This window comes from Mauremys reevesii, linkage group 2 (assembly GCF_016161935.1).
Source record: "Mauremys reevesii isolate NIE-2019 linkage group 2, ASM1616193v1, whole genome shotgun sequence".
NCBI lineage: Eukaryota > Metazoa > Chordata > Testudines > Geoemydidae > Mauremys > Mauremys reevesii.
In genome coordinates, this window is record NC_052624.1 from 286,777,967 (window position 1) to 286,795,424 (window position 17,458).

The 17,458-nt window shown below is 70.3% G+C and overlaps 1 protein-coding gene across 18 annotated transcripts in view; it reads left to right on the forward strand.

The window, feature by feature from the left end:
• Positions 1-17,458, forward strand: part of PLEC (plectin) — a 155,577-nt gene that overhangs the window by 87,220 nt on the left and 50,899 nt on the right. For 7 of the 18 annotated variants that reach the window (XM_039521309.1, XM_039521308.1, XM_039521316.1 and 4 more), the window contains 5 exons: positions 5,958-6,019; positions 12,308-12,322; positions 13,764-13,853; positions 14,546-14,581; positions 16,914-16,991. In XM_039521309.1, the coding sequence (XP_039377243.1) occupies positions 5,958-6,019; positions 12,308-12,322; positions 13,764-13,853; positions 14,546-14,581; positions 16,914-16,991 (281 nt within the window). Of the gene's footprint in view, positions 1-2,949; positions 3,137-5,957; positions 6,020-12,307; positions 12,323-13,763; positions 13,854-14,545; positions 14,582-16,913; positions 16,992-17,458 lie in introns of those variants that run through there. The other 11 variants (XM_039521310.1, XM_039521318.1, XM_039521321.1 and 8 more) reach the window with 6 other exon arrangements.

The following is a 17,458-nucleotide window of genomic DNA, read 5'->3' on the forward strand; positions in this document are numbered from 1 at the left end:
TCGGGGTGAGGGTGAGGGGGTGTGTGTGCTGGGGTCGGGGTGAGGGGTGTGGGGGTGAGGGTGTGTATGTGTGCTGGGGTCGGGGGTGAGGGGTGTGGGAGGTGAGGGGTGCATGTGTGTTGGAGTCGGGGGTGAGGATGTGGGGGTGAGGGGTGCATGTGTTGGAGTCGGGGTGAGGGGTGTAGGGGTGAGGTGTGTGTTGGAGTCGGGGTGAGGGTGGAGAGTGAGGGGTGTATGTGTGCTGTAGTCGGGGGTGAGGGGTGGAGAGTGAGGGGTGTATGTGTGCTGGAGTCGGGGGTGAGGGATGTGGGGTGGGAGGGGTGCATGTGTGCTGGGGTCGGGGTGAGGGATGTGGGGGGTGAGGGGTGTGTGTGTGTGCTGGTGTCGGGGGTGAGGGGTGGAGAGTGAGGGTGTATGTGTGCTGGAGTCGGGGTGAGGGTGGAGAGTGAGGGGTGTGTGTGTGCTGGAGTCGGGGTGAGGATGTGGGGGTGAGGGGTGCATGTGTGTTGGAGTCGGGGTGAGGGGTGTAGGGGTGAGGTGTGTGTGTTGGAGTCGGGGTGAGGGATGTGGGGGTTGAGGGGTGCATGTGTGTTGGAGTCGGGGGTGAGGGGTGTAGGGGGTGAGGTGTGTGTGTGTTGGAGTCGGGGGTGAGGGGGGCTCTGGTGAGATCAGGGGGTGCTCAGACAGTGATCAACTGATCCCTCCTGGTCTTAGACTTTGTAACCCACTTAGGCTCCTGGCCCCAGGCTGGCGGGTGGGCAGCTGAGAACGCCCCCAGCTAGCAGCGTGCCCCACCCCCACAGCGCCCCCTGCTGGGAGCCCCCCTAGCCAGCACCCGGCCCCACCCCCCCAGCGCTCCCGGCTGGGATCCCCCCCCGCCCGTGCCCTGCCCTGCCCCCCCACAGGGCCCCCTGCTGGGAACCCCCAGCCAGTGTCCTGCCCCACAGTACCTGCTGATGGGATCCCCCAGCCAGTGTCCTGCCCCACAGTACCTGCTGATGGGATCCCCAGCCAGTGCCCTGCCCTGCCCCCAGCGCCCCTGCTGGGACCCCAGCCAGTGTCCTGCCCCCACAGTACCTGCTGATGGGATCCCCAGCCAGTGCCCTGCCCCCACAGCGCCCCTGCTGGGAGCCCCCACAGCCAGCACCCTGCCCCACCCCCAGCGCTCCCTGCTGGGATCCCCCCCAGCCAGTGCCCTGCCCTGCCCCCCCACAGTGCCCCCTGCTGGGAACCCCCCAGCCAGTGTCCTGCCCCCACAGTACCTGCTGATGGGATCCCCCCCCAGCCAGTGCCCTGCCCTGCCCCCAGCGCCCCTGCTGGGAACCCCAGCCAGTGCCCTGCCCTCCCCCCCCCCAGCGCCCCCTGCTGGGAAGTGCCTGCCTTGGCTGCCGGGCAGAATGTGAGCGAGCGCCCAGCTATGTGACGTGCGTTGGCGTCAGCCGGGCCCTGGCAGCTCATTGCTCCATATGTGTCAGTGGCTGGAAAATACTTGTGGTTTAGAAACCGTTGTAGGGCACATTCCTCCCCGCGCTGGCCCTGGCCCAGCTCTGCTCCTTGGAAAGGGAGGGGGCGGCGGCTGGGGCGAGCCCGGGCTGGGAAGCGAGGCACCTCCACCGTTCCCTGCCCTTGGCCCCGTCGCGTGGCTCGGGGCTGCCCCACCGCCTGGCCCGGGCTGCTGGGAGCCGGCTCTGCTCCCTGCTTGGCCCAGGGCAGCCCCGGCCCCATGCATGGCCCTGCCAAGGGCTGCGGGGGGGTTCGGCCCCCGGCCCTAGCCTGGAGCTGGGGCAGTGCTCTGGCAGCGGCGGGGCCAGGCGGCTGTGATTCCCGAGTGGGTCACGGCCAGAGAGCAAACTGGGTGGGGAGGCCCTGTCACCCCTGGCCTGGCCCCCGGGGGAGGGCTGCCCGCCGAGCTGGGGGTTGTCTCTGCCTCTGTGCCCCGGGCAGCCTGGGCTGTGCCAGCGTGCTGGAGACCTGGCCGGGGGAGGGGGGGGCTGTTCTGGGCAGTTGGCTGCGCTGGGGGGCCGGGGGCGTGTGGGACATGGCACGTGCCCCCAGGCGGACCCTAGGCTGAGCTCAGCCAGCTCCCTGTGCCCGTGGGGCTGGGAGAGCTCCCTGCTCGGAGCGGAGCAGGGCGTGTCCCTCAGGCTGCATGAGTCACAGTGCAGCCATGTGCTGCACCCCCCGGCGCCCTGGGGGCGCGTGCAAGGTCCATGCTGCACCCAGGAGCCAGCTTCCTGCACCCTGGGGTTACCCTCTGCAGCCCCTCCCCCGCGCCGGGCACATGGCTGGGGGAGGGGCGCTGGCCCTCTGCCCCGCCCCGCCTCAGGCCGACTCCGGAGCTCTCTGCTGCTGGCCCTGCCACGGGGGCACCGTGGGGCTCATGGGGTCTCTCTGACCCTTGTCCCCCCAGTCCTGGCTGAGGTGGGCTGGAGCTGAGGGGGAGGGGCACAGGGCGGGGAGGTGTATTCTCCTGTGCCCACCACCCAAGGGCTGTGGGGCACTGGGGGGGTGGCTGCTGGGCCATGACAGCGGGAGATCCCTGGGCCTGGGGCAGCTCTCAGCTGTCCCGTCAGGGGCCCCGATCCTCTCCTGGGGGATAGTCCAGCCTGGCCCACCTGCTCCCAGGTGCAGCCCTCTGCCCCTCGCCCTCCCTGGGCTGCGGCAGGGCAGCCCCCGGGCGTGGGGCTCCCTGGGCGTGGGGCTCCCCGGGCAGGCTGGCTGTGGCCAGGAAAGGGTTACAAGCAGGAGGCTGGTGGCTGTGGGCTTGGAGGTTTCCTGGCTCTGGCAGGCAGGGATGTGCCCTGGCTCTGGGCGGGGAGCCCCAGCCCCAGCCCCCGCCCCCCCCAGGCCAGCCGCTCTCTGGGGGAGGAGTCTGGGGAGCGAGGGGCAGGCCTGGTTCCCGGGGGCAGAGGAGCTGGAGCCGGGGTGGGGAGAGCTGCTCGGCGCTGCTCTCCGGTCCCTGGCCAGGCTGCTGTGGCTGGGCTGCGGGTGCCGCCCGCGGGCAGGGCAGGGCAGGGCGGGGATCGCTGGAGAGTGCCAGGGACCATGTCCAGGCAGCGGCTGCAGAGCCCGGAGCTGGAGGGCCCCGAGGAGAACCTCTACCTGGCCGTGCTGAGGGCCACGGAGGGCAAGAAAGGTACCAAGCCACTGCCCAGCCTGCCCCCAGCCTGCCCCCATCCTGGGCTTTCTGCAGAGGGGGCTGAACGCTGGGGGGGTGGGGAAATGGGGGGCTGTGCCTGCGGGATGGGGGATGTGGTGTACCTAGGGGTGGGGAAATGGGGCTGTGCCTGCAGGATGGGGATGTGGTGTACCTAGGGGTGGGGAAATGGGGGCTGTGCCTGCAGGATGGGGATGTGGTGTACCTGGGGGTGGGGAAATGGGGGGCTGTGCCTGCAGGATGGGGATGTGGTGTACCTAGGGGGTGGGGAAATGGGGGGGGCTGGGCCTGCGGGATGGGGGATGTGGTGTACCGGGGGGTGGGGACATGGGGGGCTGTGCCTGCCGGATGGGGGGATGTGATGTACCGGGGGGTGGGGAAATGGGGCTGTGCCTGCAGGGTGGGGATGTGATGTACCTGGGGTGGGGACTTGGGGCTGTGCCAGGGGCATGGGGGGTGTGATGTACCTGGGGGATAGGGGGCTGTACCTGGGGGTGTGGGGGATTGCTTGTGCTGGGGAGTTGGGGGCCCTGTCCTAGGGCTGTGCATGGGGGCGGGGGGCAGCCGTAGAGCGGCTGTGTGGAGACCATGCTGGCTGGGGGGCTGCTCTGTGCGTGGCGTGTTTGTGGGGGGCTGTGCCCCTCCTTGTGGTGCCAGTCCCTGTGCTCTGTCAGGGGGGGAGTCCTGTGCCCTGGCACCCTGGTTGCTGTGAGCTCTGCCCTGCACACTGCCAGGGCTACGTGCCCACCCATGGGGCATTCCATGCTGGGGGTGACCCCCCATGGCAACTGCAGCCCCCAGGTCGCTCTGAGCGCCCCCCCAGGGGCCCTGGCTGTCCAGCCATAGCTATGGGGGCCCAGGCCTCTGCCCTGGTTGGGGTGAGGCTGTGGGGGGAGGGGAGGGTGGGGGCTCCTGCCAGCTCTGCCTCCTGCTCCCAGCCCCATCCCTGAGCCCCGCCATGGCCCCCCCCGGTGGGTGTAGTGCCCAGTCAGTGGCTGGCGGGCGCTGGGAACGCTGCCTGCCTGCGGGAGTGGCACTTCCTGCCCCGCCCAGACTGCGAGGGGAGCAGCCGTGCCCACGCTGGAATGAGGTGGGGGGGGGGGGCTAGGAGAAGCGTCCCAGGGGCTCGATTGCCCCCGTGCTCCTGTCTTGGGGGTGGTGCCCAGCTGGAGCTGAGCCCCAGGGCTGTGTCTGTCCCTCCCCCTCCCCCTCCCCTTCCTGCCGCCCCCTTGTCTGCTGGGAGCCGCCCTGCCCCTGGCTGCCCCTCAGGGTGCAGCCCCCGCCCCTGGGGTCCCGCGGGGGAAGTCGGCCCTGCCCCCGGAGGCCCCCCCCGCTGGGCGGGGCGGCTGGGAGCTGCACAGACAGATCCACGCTCTCCTGGCCAGACACGACAGGACACGTGAAACCCACAGGAAGGGGGGGGGCAGCCATGCCCCCCCCCCCCCGCAGGGCAGTGAGCCTGTTGGGGCTGAGGGCGGGCGATTCAGGCTTGGAGGAGGGGGTGGGTTCTGGGGAGGGGAGTGTGGCCATTTACACCTGGGACAAGGGGGGATGTTATCCTGGGCTAACTGCTGTTGGGGGGCGTTCCCAGCCTCCTCTCCCCCTCCCAGGACCCACAGCGCCTGGCCCCGCTGGGCTGTAACCTGCTCGCTGGGGGTGTTACGCAGGGGCCTAGGGGAGACTCCTCCCTGTCCCGGGCAGGTCAGCGCTCCCCCGCCCCTCACGGGCCCAGGCGGCTGGTGTGGGGCTGGGATTGGAACCCAGGCGTCCTAGCCCTGAGCCCCACAGAGGCCAGTGCAGAGCTGGGCGGAGCCTGTCGCCTCCAGGGCCATGTGCTGGGGGGGATGGGGCTGAGCTGCCCCTTGGGGAGGGGTCGGGGTTCCCTCAGGGCTCTGGAGGGGTTCAGCACGAGGGACGGTGGGGCTGGAGCCCCAGCTCCAGAAACACCTGGTGGGGGGGGTTGGAGTGGCCCCTCTGCTCCCTGCCTGCCGTGGGGCTGGGCCTTGCTCCTGCAGCCCTCAGAGATGAGGGTGTCTGTGGGGTGAGAGATGGGCCCCCTGGCTCAGGCAGGGAGCGGGGGGCACCTGGGCATTGCCTGGCGTTCCCAGCCCTGCGGTGCACCGGAGCAGCACGGCCCGTCCTGCTGGAAACGGGCCCCAGCCCCCAAGTCTGCTGTGGGGCCCACCCCAGTGTCTGCAGGCTGGCAGGGCAGGGCGGGGCGCCTGGGCTGTTCTCCGGGAGGCCCTGGCTCGCTGAGCGTGCAGACAGCTGCTCCCTGCGGTGTCCCAGCGCCCGACTCCCCATGGCTCCCCTAGCAGTGACTGAGACCCGCCCCGCCCGGTGCCCGCGCCCCTCGGCTCGCCTTCCCGCTGAGGCCTGTTGCTGGCGCCCTTGGGAGGGGCGCTCGGCTCTGCCCTGGGCCCCTAGAATGTGTGGGGCTCCTGCCGTGGGGTGAGTGCTGGGGGGCTCTGGAGCGGGCCCCTGGGTCGCTGCGCCTGGAGGGCTGACCCAGGTGGGAGTGGGAGCTCCCGTTGGCTCCTCGTGCCCGGGGCTGGGCATAGGGCACAGCGGGCGCGGCACATGAGTCACTGCAACCGTTTCCTTCCCATTGGCACCGATGAGTCAGGCCCCTTCCTGCCTGTGCTGAGCTCTGGGAGCCTGCGGGGTCCTGCTCATCCCTCTTCTGAGCTCTGGCCCTGCTGGCTGGGGGGAGGGGCTGCCCCGGCTCTTCCACTCCGGACTCCATAAGCCCCCTGTGCCCCCCCCCACGCACTAACCCCCGTGGTCTCCTCTGTTGCAGATGAGCGAGATCGGGTCCAGAAGAAAACCTTCACCAAATGGGTCAACAAGCACCTCATCAAGGTAAGGGTGCCCCCCCGGGGGGTGGGGCCTTCCTGTGGAGGGCAGGGCAGCAGGGGTGAGCCCAGGGCAGGGCAGGTCCCTCACTTTTAATAGGCAGTGCCTGGTTAGCCTGTGGAACTCACTGCTGCAGGATGGGCGGAGTGAACAACTGACAATGGGCGGCTCTGACTGGGGTGGGGGGGGGCAAAGTGCCGGCGTGGGGGAGGGTCACTGCATTGCTTTCAGGCCCAGCAGCCCAGTGGCAATTCACCCCCCAGTCCCTGGAGCTGGAACTCTCCCGATGAGGGGCCCAGTTATGGAAGGGCCAGAACTCCCCAATCCCTTTCCCAGGGGTGGCTCTCAGGAGGGGAGACCCCCTTGGAGGGGACCCAAGCCCCTGGGGGGCCCTAGCCTCCTTCGGCTGGTGACTACCTGGGTGTCCCGTGTCTGAGCACTCCTGTCTGGCTGTGAGGTGCAGTCCTCCATCCTGCCACGCTACCTGCTGGGCCCCCCTTCGTGGCTGCCCTGGCCCAGCCTCAACTCTGCCCTGGATGGAGAGGGGCACATGGAGGGCATCCCACACCTCCCCGTGTGTGACCTGGGGCTGGAGGACCAGGCTCCGCCATGTGGGAGCCACAGAGTGCGACCGGGGGCGCTGTCTGTGCTGGGTGGGAGCACCGGGACACCTGGGTTCCCTAGATCACGTCTGCAGCCCATTCCCAGCTGGAGCCGCGGCCCCCAGCCCCGCGGGGCGCTCGCCTGGAACTCGCAGGCTGTGGTGCGCAGGAGAGCAGACTGTGTGGCACGGGGCCGGCTGGGGCCGCCCGGCCCTGCCCAGCTCTGCTTGGGAACACCCTGGCAGGAGCACGGGGAGCAGGCCCTGCCCGCAGCGAGGGGAGGCAAGGGCCAGCCGCGCCAAAGTATGTGAGGGCGGTGCCTGGGAGGACCATCCACATCCGGCACCTGGCTCCACTCTCCTCCTGGTGTGGGCCCCAGCCGGAGGGCTTGGGCAGGGGGGAGATGGGGTCCCTGGCAGGGGGGCAGTCAGGAGACAAGCACTGGGCACCTGAGCATTGGCAAGCTGGTGTGCTCTGACCAGGCAGGGGCTGAAGGGGGCGGCTGTCAGAGCCAGGCAGGGGCAGTTCAGGAGGGCCAGGGAGTCTCCTGGCCCGGAAGGAGCCGCTCTGCCCCATGCCCGCAGGCAGCCCAGGGCCCGGCAGAGCTGGCTGGCTGCCTCTCCTCCCACGGGCCGTGCTGAGCGCACAGCGGCCTGCGGCCCGGCTCTGAATGGACGATTGTGCTCCGGCCCCGTGGAGAAGGGAATGTTCCGGGTGGCGTTGATGAAGCAGGATTTCAGAGTTGTGCAGCCAGCGTCCTGCTCCCCCCGCCCCCCCCCGCCGCAGCCAGGCGCTTGCGAAAACTGGGCCCTTCTCTGTCTTCTGCTGTGGAAAGTGGGCTCTGGCCCCCCAGCAATTCAGCCAGGCCCTTCCGATGGGGCTGGGGAAGACGGGAAGTGCCTGGCAGGATCCGCCTGGGCCCTGCCTCCTGCCCGACGGGGCTGGCACCAGAGGGAGGGGCAGGAACCCTGCAGCAGGGAGGGACTGCAGCCCTTTCTGTTCTCATGAGTCACATCACTGTCTGCTTTGCCCTGGAGCTTGCTGAGCTCTTGGCCTCGCTGGCATCTTGTAGCAGGGAGTTCCCCAGGTTGCTGCAGTGCATAAAGGGGGATGCGCTTCCCCCAAGAAGGGCCCATTGCTCCAGCGAGGCGAAGGCTGTCACGGAGGGCACTTCTTAGGGCCTCCCTGCCTGTGCTGCCTCCCCCGCTGTGGGTGGTGCCGTTGGTCACCTCGGCCCACGGAGTTCCCCCGTCTCTCTCGTCCCTCGGCAGGTCTGTGCCTGCGTGTGCCGGGCTCTCAGGGCTGTTTCACCCCCATCCGGAGGCGCTGCCACAGCTGCGCATGTAACTGCTAATGCCCGGCCTGGCCGAGCGCGGGGACATAGACACAGCCCCGCGTCTAACCCAGCGCCCGGCCCGGCCCGGCCCAGCGCAGGGACACAGACACAGCCCCGCGTCTAACCCAGCGCCCGGCCCGGCCCAGCGCGGGGACACAGACACAGCCCCGTGTCTAACCCAGCGCCCGACCCGGGCCAGCCCAGCGCAGGGACACAGACACAGCCCCGCGTCTAACCCAGCGCCCGGCCCGGCCCGGCCCAGTGCGGGGACACAGACACAGCCCCGCGTCTAACCCAGCGCCCGGCCCGGCCCGGCCCAGCGCGGGGACACAGACACAGCCCCGCGTCTAACCCAGCGCCCGGCCCAGCGCGGGGACACAGACACAGCCCCGCGTCTAACCCAGCGCCCGGCCGAGTGCGGGGAGACAGACACAGCCCCGCGTCTAACCCAGCGCCCGGCCCGGGCCGGCCCTGCGCGGGGACACAGACACAGCCCCGCGTCTAACCCAGCGCCCGGCCCGGCCCTGCGCGGGGCCACAGACACTGCCCCGCGTCTAACCCAGCGCCCGGCCCGGCCCAGCGGGGACACAGACACAGCCCGCGTCTAACCCAGCGCCCGGCCCGGCCCAGCGCGGGACACAGACACAGCCCGCGTCTAACCCAGCGCCCGGCCCGGCCCAGCGCGGACACACACAGCCCCGCGTCTAACCCAGAGCCCGGCCCGGCCCAGCGCAGGGACACAGACACAGCCCCGCGTCTAACCCAGCGCCCGGCCCGGCCCAGCGCAGGGACACAGACACAGCCCCGCGTCTAACCCAGCGCCCGGCCCGGCCCGGCCCAGCGCGGGGACACAGACACAGCCCCGCGTCTAACCCCGCGCCCGGCCCGGCCCAGCGCAGGGACACAGACACAGCCAGCGCCCGGCCCGGCCCAGCGCGGGGACACAGACACAGCCCTGCGTCTACCCCAGCGCCCGGCCCAGCGCAGGGACACAGACACAGCCCCGCGTCTAACCCAGCGCCCGGCCCGGCCCAGCGCAGGGACACAGACACAGCCCCGCGTCTAACCCAGCGCCCGGCCCGGCCCAGCGCCGGGACACAGACACCGCCCCGCGTCTAACCCAGCGCCCGGCCCGGCCCAGCGCGTGGACACAGACCCCGCCCCGCGTCTAACCCAGCGCCCGGCCCGGCCCAGCGCGGGGCCCCAGACACAGCCCGCGTCTAACCCAGCGCCCGGCCCGGCCCAGCGGGACACAGACACAGCCCAGCGTCTAACCCAGCGCCCGGCCCGGCCCAGCGCGGGGACACAGACACAGCCCCGCGTCTAACCCAGCGCCCGGCCCGGCCCAGCCCAGCGCGGGACACAGACACAGCCCCGCGTCTAACCCAGCGCCTGGGCCGGCCCGGCCCGGCCCGGCCCAGCGCGGGGACACAGACACAGCCCCGCGTCTAACCCAGCGCCCGGCCCGGCCCGGCCCAGCGCAGGGACACAGACACAGCCCCGCGTCTAACCCAGCGCCCGGCCCGGCCCAGCCCAGCGCAGGGACACAGACACAGCCCGCGTCTAACCCAGCGCCCAGCCCGGCCCGGCCCGGCCCAGCGCGGGACACAGACACAGCCCGCGTCTAACCCAGCGCCCGGCCCGGCCGAGCGCGGGGACATAGACACAGCCCCGCGTCTAACCCAGCGCCCGGCCCGGCCCGGCCCAGCGCGGGGACACAGACACAGCCCCGCGTCTAACCCAGCACCCGGCCCGGCCCAGCGCGGGGACACAGACACAGCCCCGCGTCTAACCCAGCGCCCGGCCGAGTGCGGGGAGACAGACACAGCCCCGCGTCTAACCCAGCGCCCGGCCCGGCGCAGCGACACAGACACAGCCCCGCGTCTAACCCAGCGCCCGGCCCGGCCCAGCGCAGGGACACAGACACAGCCCCGCGTCTAACCCAGCGCCCGGCCCGGCCCAGCGAGGACACAGACACAGCCAGCGTCTAACCCAGCGCCCGGCCCGGCCCAGCGCGGGGACACAGACACAGCCCGCGTCTAACCCAGCGCCCGGCCCGGCCCAGCGCGGGGACACAGACACAGCCCGTCTAACCCAGCGCCCGGCCCGGCCCAGCGGGGACACAGACACAGCCCCGCGTCTAACCCAGCGCCCGGCCCGGCCCAGCCCAGCGCGGGACACAGACACAGCCCACGTCTAACCCAGCGCCCGGCCCGGCCCAGCCCAGCGCGGACACAGACACAGCCCCCCGTCGAACCCAGCGCCCGGCCCGGCCCAGCGCAGGGACACAGACACAGCCCCGCGTCTAACCCAGCGCCCGGCCCAGCGCGGGGACACAGACACAGCCCCGCGTCTAACCCAGCGCCCGGCCCGGCCCAGCGCGGGGACACAGACACAGCCCCGCGTCTAACCCAGCGCCCGGCCCGGCCCAGCCCAGCGCAGGGACACAGACACAGCCCCGCGTCTAACCCAGCGCCCGGCCCGGCCCAGCGCGGGGACACAGACACAGCCCCGCGTCTAACCCAGCGCCCGGCCCGGCCCGGCCCAGCGCGGGGACACAGACACAGCCCCGCGTCTAACCCAGCGCCCGGCCCGGCCCAGCGGGGACACAGACACAGCCCCACTAACCCAGCGCCCGGCCCGGCCCAGCGCAGGGACACAGACACAGCCCCGCGTCTAACCCAGCGCCCGGCCCGGCCCCGCCCAGCGAGGACACGAACACAGCCCCACGTCTAACCCAGCGCCCGGCCCGGCCCGGCCCAGCGCGGGGACACAGACACAGCCCCGCGTCTAACCCAGCGCCCGGCCCGGCTGAGCGCGGGGACACAGACACAGCCCCGCGTCTAACCCAGCGCCCGGCCCGGCCCAGCGCAGGGACACAGACACAGCCCCGCGTCTAACCCAGCGCCCGGCCCGGCCCAGCGCAGGGACACAGACACAGCCCTGTGTCTAACCCAGCGCCCGGCCCGGCCTGGCCCAGCGCGGGGACACAGACACAGCCCCGTGTCTAACCCAGCGCCCGGCCCGGCCCAGCGCAGGGACACAGACACAGCCCCGCGTCTAACCCAGCGCCCGGCCCGGCCCAGCGCAGGGACACAGACACAGCCCCACGTCTAACCCAGCGCCCGGCCCGGCCCAGCGCAGGGACACAGACACAGCCCCGCGTCTAACCCAGCGCCCGGCCCGGCCCGGCTGAGCGCGGGGCCCCCGACACAGCCCCGCGGCTAACCCACCGCCCGGCCCGGCCCAGCGCAGCGGGACCCGGCCCAGCGGGGACACAGACACAGCCCCGCGTCTAACCCAGCGCCCGGCCCGGCCCAGCGCGGGGACACAGACACAGCCCCGCGTCTAACCCAGCGCCCGGCCTGGCCCGGCGCAGGGACACAGACACAGCCCCGCGTCTAACCCAGCGCCCGGCCCGGCCCAGCGCGGGGACACAGACACAGCCCCGTGTCTAACCCAGCGCCCGGCCCGGCCGAGTGCGGGGAGACGGCCCCATATCTAACCAGTAACGCCCGGCCCAGTTGAGAATTGGGACATGGTCCCGGCCTCGCATGTAACCGGTAACGCCTGGCTGAGCGCAGGGACATGCCGCCTCTCAGCACCAGCCTTTGCTCCGGCACCACGAGCCAGGCCCGGCTCCAGAGAGCAGCACACGCTGGAGCCCGTCCGCCCTGCCCTCACACGCGTGTCTGGCCACGCACATGCTCATGTGCCTGCCTGCACCGGCCCCGTGCCAGGCCTGTTATCCCTGCCCCCGCGCTCAGTGCATTCAGCTCCCGGGGGCAGGGCCTGCCCTGACTGGGGAGCATCCGGCACACCCCAAACTCGTGCAGCCAGCCAGCCCTGGCGCCCGTGGCCAGGACACTGGGCTAACTGCACAAGGCGGCCCATGGGGGGCAGCGCATGGGGCCAGGCGGGCAATGGCCGGGCTGGCTGCACTGCCGGCTCTGGGGCTGGGTGGATGGGAGCTCGCGGGCCTGACCCCTGCTCTGTGCAGCTCTGCAGTTCCGCTGTGGGGGGAGAGGGTCTCTGCTTTGGCTGGGCTCCCCCTCACTCCCTGCGGCTGGCTCTACCCAGGGTGTGAGTGCTGGGCCGGACTCTCCCTATGGGCTGCACCTGGCCAAGCCGAGGGGCTCCCGGACCACTGCCCGGAGTGGAGTGTCTGGGGGGGGCCCAGGATCCCTGCTGTGCTCGCGGCCCCGGGGCGTGGGCAGCAGGCTGGGCGGGTGCTGAGGCCCAGCTGGGGCCCGAGCAGCCCCCCGCTGTGCCTGGGAAGCTGAACACTGGGTCTGCGCCGCCTCTCTGCTCCTAACCCCCCTCTCTCTCTCTCCCCGCCCTCCCCTCCTGCGGCAGCACTGGCGAGCAGAGGTAGGTGGCATCTCGTCCTGTGCACGGTGTGACCGGCGGCATCGCGCATGGCTCTTGTCTGCCCTCGCTGCTCTCCAGGCAGGGCCATGGGCTCGGGGCTGTGGGGGGCGGAGGCCATGGGCTGGCAGGGCTCAGGGGCAGCGCACGACAGCGCCCGGAGCCAGGCACAGGCACCAGAGCTCCTGGGCTCTGGCCCCAGCCTGGCCCTGCGAGCATCAGTGTAGCGGGGAAGGCAGCAAGCCCAGCCCCCAGAGTGGGTCAGGCTCTGAAACCACCAGCCTCTGGCAGTGCAAACGCTTCCTGCCAGGCCCCGCAGACCCCGCTAGCTCCATACCGGTTAGCGACCCCCGAGTGCCCAGCCCCTGCACCCTCGCAGAATGCCCCAAGGACCAGAACACACCCGCTGGGAGCGACGCCTGGCTGGGGACCCAGCCCAGTGAGTTGATCAGGAAAGACCAGGCATCCAGGTGCCAGAGAGAAGGATACTGAAAACAAATGGTCGATGCAAAACCAAATGGCAGCAAAAAGAACAGGCGTCCTTGTGGCACCTTGGAGACTAACACATTTATTGGAGCATGAGCTTTCGTGGGCTACAGCCCACTTCATGGGATGCATGTAGTGGAAAATACAGTTGGAAGAGATTTTATATATATATATACACACACACAGAGAACATGAAACAATGGGTGTTACATACACACGCTAACGAGAGTGATCAGTGGAGGTGAGCAATTACTAGCAGGAGAGAACAAAACTTTTGTAGTGGTAATGAAAATGGCCCATTTGCAGCAGTGAGGAACAGCGTGTGTGGGGGTGGGAATGGTGGTAGCACGCTCTCTGGAGACAGCGCACCGCTAACCGGTTCCCCTCCTGGCTCAAGAGCTTTCTCACCCCAAGTTCGCTCCAGTGTTTCCATCCCACTTTCCTGACTGCCGACGCGCTGTCCCTAGGGTAGGACACCGCGGGTGGGGTGGGGTGGGGGTATCTCTGCTTTCTAGAAACACCCCAAGAGTTCATTGGTTTTGCTCCGAGACAGGACAACCCCCGAGGCCTGTTTGTCCCTGTGTGCTCCTTTCCTGGCTCACGTTGCCTTTGTGTGTAAATGGGTGGCCGTTGTCTAGCTTCCATGGCTCCGTGTCTCCTGTCTGGAGGATTCGAGTTAAGGCATGTCGCCTTTGGGAACACGGTGTTCTGGTTCGGATCCACGCCGCCTTGCATGGCACACGCGTGCATTTTGCAGTGGTTGTGATGACCGGTGTGAACGTGGCTTCCATGCTGTTCTTTGGGGAACGAGTCAGATACCTGCCCCCCTTATCAGCTGGCCCGCAGAGGTGCTGGCTCAGGGCAGCCTGCCAGGCTCAGGGCTCGGCCGAGGGCTGGCCGGCGGCTCCATGGCTACTGTTAGTTTTGCCCCGTTAACGGTTCCTTTCTGTCTCCGCAGGCTCAGCGCCATGTCAGCGACCTGTACGAGGACCTGCGGGATGGCCACAACCTCATCTCGCTGCTGGAGGTGCTCTCGGGGGACACGCTGGTAGGTGGCACCGCTGGCTTCCGGACTGCAGCTTCCGCGCAGCCGCCTCTCTGCTGGTTCCCTCCTCTCCCGTCCGGTGCCCGTCCTGCCCAGCGCAGGGAGCCCTGTCCTGGCCGGGTCGGGGCAAAGAGCAGCTTCTGGTCCGGTCTCAGGGGTGGGGAGGGGAGAGGTTCTCAGGGCAAGTGTCTGCTCTGTGTTGCTCCTCCACCCATGCCACACCCTCCTCTTTCCCTCCCGCATCACCTCCCCCCACCCCCCGCCAGGGCACGTCCTCGCCCGCTGACCCATAGGCTGGGCCCCTCGCCCGGCCCAGCACCACCTGCCGCAAACAGACTCTGGCCCGGTCCCCTTGAAGGAGGGTCAGGACCCTTGCTTCCCTGGCACACCTGCCTGCTGACCCCGCATGCCCTGTGACCCCTGACCTCTTGCTTGCTGTGCCTACTAGGGAAATCAGTCTGGTTCCCAGGCCCCTCCTCGCCCCCAGGGCCCCCCCGGCTCAGGCCCTGGCCTCACCCCACCCCGCGCCCTGAGACTCGGTTCCCGCGCCCTGCTGCATTGTGGGCTTTTAACACATTAACGTTACTTTGCTACATGGAACTTTCTGCTTCTTTGTATCTGTCTGCTGACCTCTGACCCCTGACCTCTGCCCTCTGGCCTTTGCCTCCTTTCTTTGCACTGCTCTTGCTGGCTAGCCGAGGGAGCGCGACGTGATCAGGAGCTTGCGGTTGGTGAGTGGTTCTGCCTTCGCTCTCGCACGGCCATGCGCCGCCCCATTGGCTGGGGAGAAATGACATCATGGCCAGCCCAGCCAATCGGAGCTTTGCTGAACCCGCTGCTCGCCTGCGATTGGCTGAGCTGGCGTGACGAGCGTGCCTGGGCATCGGGGTGCAGCAGCGGTGCGGGCGCGGCGGGGGGGAGCCCATGGGGTCCTGCTCTGGGGCCTGCAGAGCTCCTGTCGGCCGTCGGGGGCAGAGACCTCGGCGCCGTGGGCTGGGGACCTGCTGTCTGTGGCTGGGGGGCAGCCCAGGGGGCCTGCGGGGGCTGTGGTCAGGGCAGAGCCACCTGGAATTTGCTTGGGGTGGGCTCGTCTTCTGTGAGCTGTACTGGGCTGGGAGTGCTGCTGGGGCGGGGGCAGCAGGGGGCGCTCTCCCCAGGGAGCGCTAGGGGGCGCTGTGCTGCAGGGACCGGGCGGGAGCAGCAGTGGGCTCTCCCCAGCAGGCAGGGCTGGCCCCAGGGCGTCGCTAGGGGGCACTGTGGGTCAGGGAGCGGGGCGGGGGCAGCAGGGGGCTCTCCCCAGGGAGTCGCTAGGGGGCACTGTGGGTCAGGGCGCGGGGCGGGGGCAGCAGGGGGCGCTCTCCCCAGGGAGCGCTAGGGGGCGCTGTGCGGCCGGGACCGGGCGGGTGCTGAAGTGGGCACTCTCCCCAGCCGGCAGGGCTGGCCCCACGGCGTCGCTAGGGGGCACTGTGGGTCAGGGAGCGGGGTGGGGGCAGCAGAGGGTGCTGTCCCCACAGCGTTGCGAGGGGGCACTGTGGGTCCGGGAGTGGGGCGGGGGCAGCAGGGGGCTCTCCCCAGGGAGTCGCTAGGGGGCACTGTGGGTCAGGGAGGGGGGCGGGGGCAGCAGGGGGCTCTCCCCAGGGAGTCGCTAGGGGGCACTGTGGGTCAGGGAGTGGGGCGGGGGCAGCAGGGGGCTCTCCCCAGGGAGTCGCTAGGGGGCACTGTGGGTCAGGGGGTGGGGCGGGGGCAGCAGGGGGCTCTCCCCAGCAGGCCGTGCAGGCGCTTGGGGGCGGGGGCTCTCCCCTCTGTTGACGTGACCGCAGGGCCCCAGCATTCGTGCCTGGTCTGACACAGAGGTCCCGGTCCCTCTTGGCCATGCGAGCGCCAGGTCCCTTTTTGCAGGGCAGGAGGTTTGCACTGCGTGATGCCCCCATCCCTTGCGCTGTCCTCGGTGCCCCTTCCAGGCTCAGTGAGCGCCACGTGCTGTGCGGCGTGGCACCACTGCTGTGCTCGCCCCACAGGGGCTGTGTTTCCAGGGGGTGCCATCTAGGGCTCCAGAGCTGTCGCTGCCCCCAGGCCGTGTGGGGAGGGCACAGGAAGGCAGAGCCAGGCCCTGGCGCTGGTGGGTGCTGGCCGTGGGGCAGGGTTGGCTGGCTGTATCCAGGTGCCCTGGAGGAAGCTAGGAGCAGCCGCCCAGCCGTGCTCAGCACTTTCCTCGCTATTGTTTCGTTCAGCATGTTTCCTCCCAGCACCCCGTGGGAGCAGCTAGTGGCCGAGGATTTCCGGGCCCAGCCCCACACCCCCTGCGCTGCCCCTTCCTTCAGGCTCCCCGGCCCGCTGTTCCAGAGCCAGCTAGCGAAGGCAGTCCGGCTGGGCCGTGCCCCCTCTGCTGGGCACTGCCCTCGGAGCCTGCAGTGTGGGGAGCGGTGGGGACTGGGTGGGCTGAGCTGGGGGCAGTTGGCTCTGTGGCCTGGTGGGACCCTGGCCCTGTGGGACCCTGGCCACTGCCGGGGGCGCCGAGGCCAGCAGCCCTTCCTCTCCGTCGGCATGGTTTGCCAGCCGTGCGCTGACCCTGCCTGCGCCGAGAGCCCTGGTCCCGCCCTGAGGCCTCGGCCACGGCACTCCGCACGCTTGCAGCCTCGGGGCCGGGGCAGCCGGGGATCCCTGGGGGCGATTCTTCTCTTCCCCTCTGGTAATGGGCTCCCGCGGCCCAGGGCGGGGGGTAGTGCGGGGAGAGGGGCTGCCACCCCCGACGGCTGCAGCCCCTCGGGATGCTTGGCAGCCCCCGGCCTGCTGGGGCATGGGGCAATGGAACAGGCGCCTGGGAGGGCTAGCGAGGCCTGGCCGGGGGGCCACCCAGCTCTCTGCCCCGCCCTGGCACCTACTGGCTGGGGGCACCAGGTGTTGGGTTTCTCTTGCTCTCACTTCTCCCCGGAGCCCTGGCTCTGCAGTTTGGCTGCTGGCCCTGCCCTGCGTGGGGGGAGGAGTGCTCAGGGCACTGGAGGGGCCCTGGCGCCTCGGCTCGGCCACTCACCCCCCCCCCCTCCGCTCCTTCTGTCTCTGCAGCCCCGCGAGAAAGGGCGAATGCGCTTCCATAAGCTGCAGAATGTGCAGATTGCCCTGGATTACCTGAAACACCGGCAGGTGAGCTGTGGGGGCAGGTGAGCTGGGGGCAGGTGAGCTGAGTGTGTGTGGGGGCAGGTGAGCTGTGGGGTGGCAGGTGAGCTGCGTGCGTGGGGGCAGGTGAGCTGCGTGCGTGGGGGCAGGTGAGCTGCGTGGGGGCAGGTGAGCTGCATGTGGGGGCAGGTGAGCTGCGTGCGTGTGGGGGCAGGTGAGCTGCGTGTGTGGGGGCAGGTGAGCTGCATGCGTGGGGGCAGGTGAGCTGCGTGTGTGTGGGGCAGGTGAGCTGTGGGGCGGGTGAGCTGCGTGTGTGTGGGGCAGGTGAGCTGCGTGCGTGTGGGGAGCAGGTGAGCTGTGGGGGCAGGTGAGCTGCGTGTGTGGGGTGGCAGGTGAGCTGCGTGTGTGGGGGTGGCAGGTGAGCTGCGTGCGTGTGGGGGCAGGTGAGCTGCGTGCGTGGGGGCAGGTGAGCTGCGTGCGTGGGGGCAGGTGAG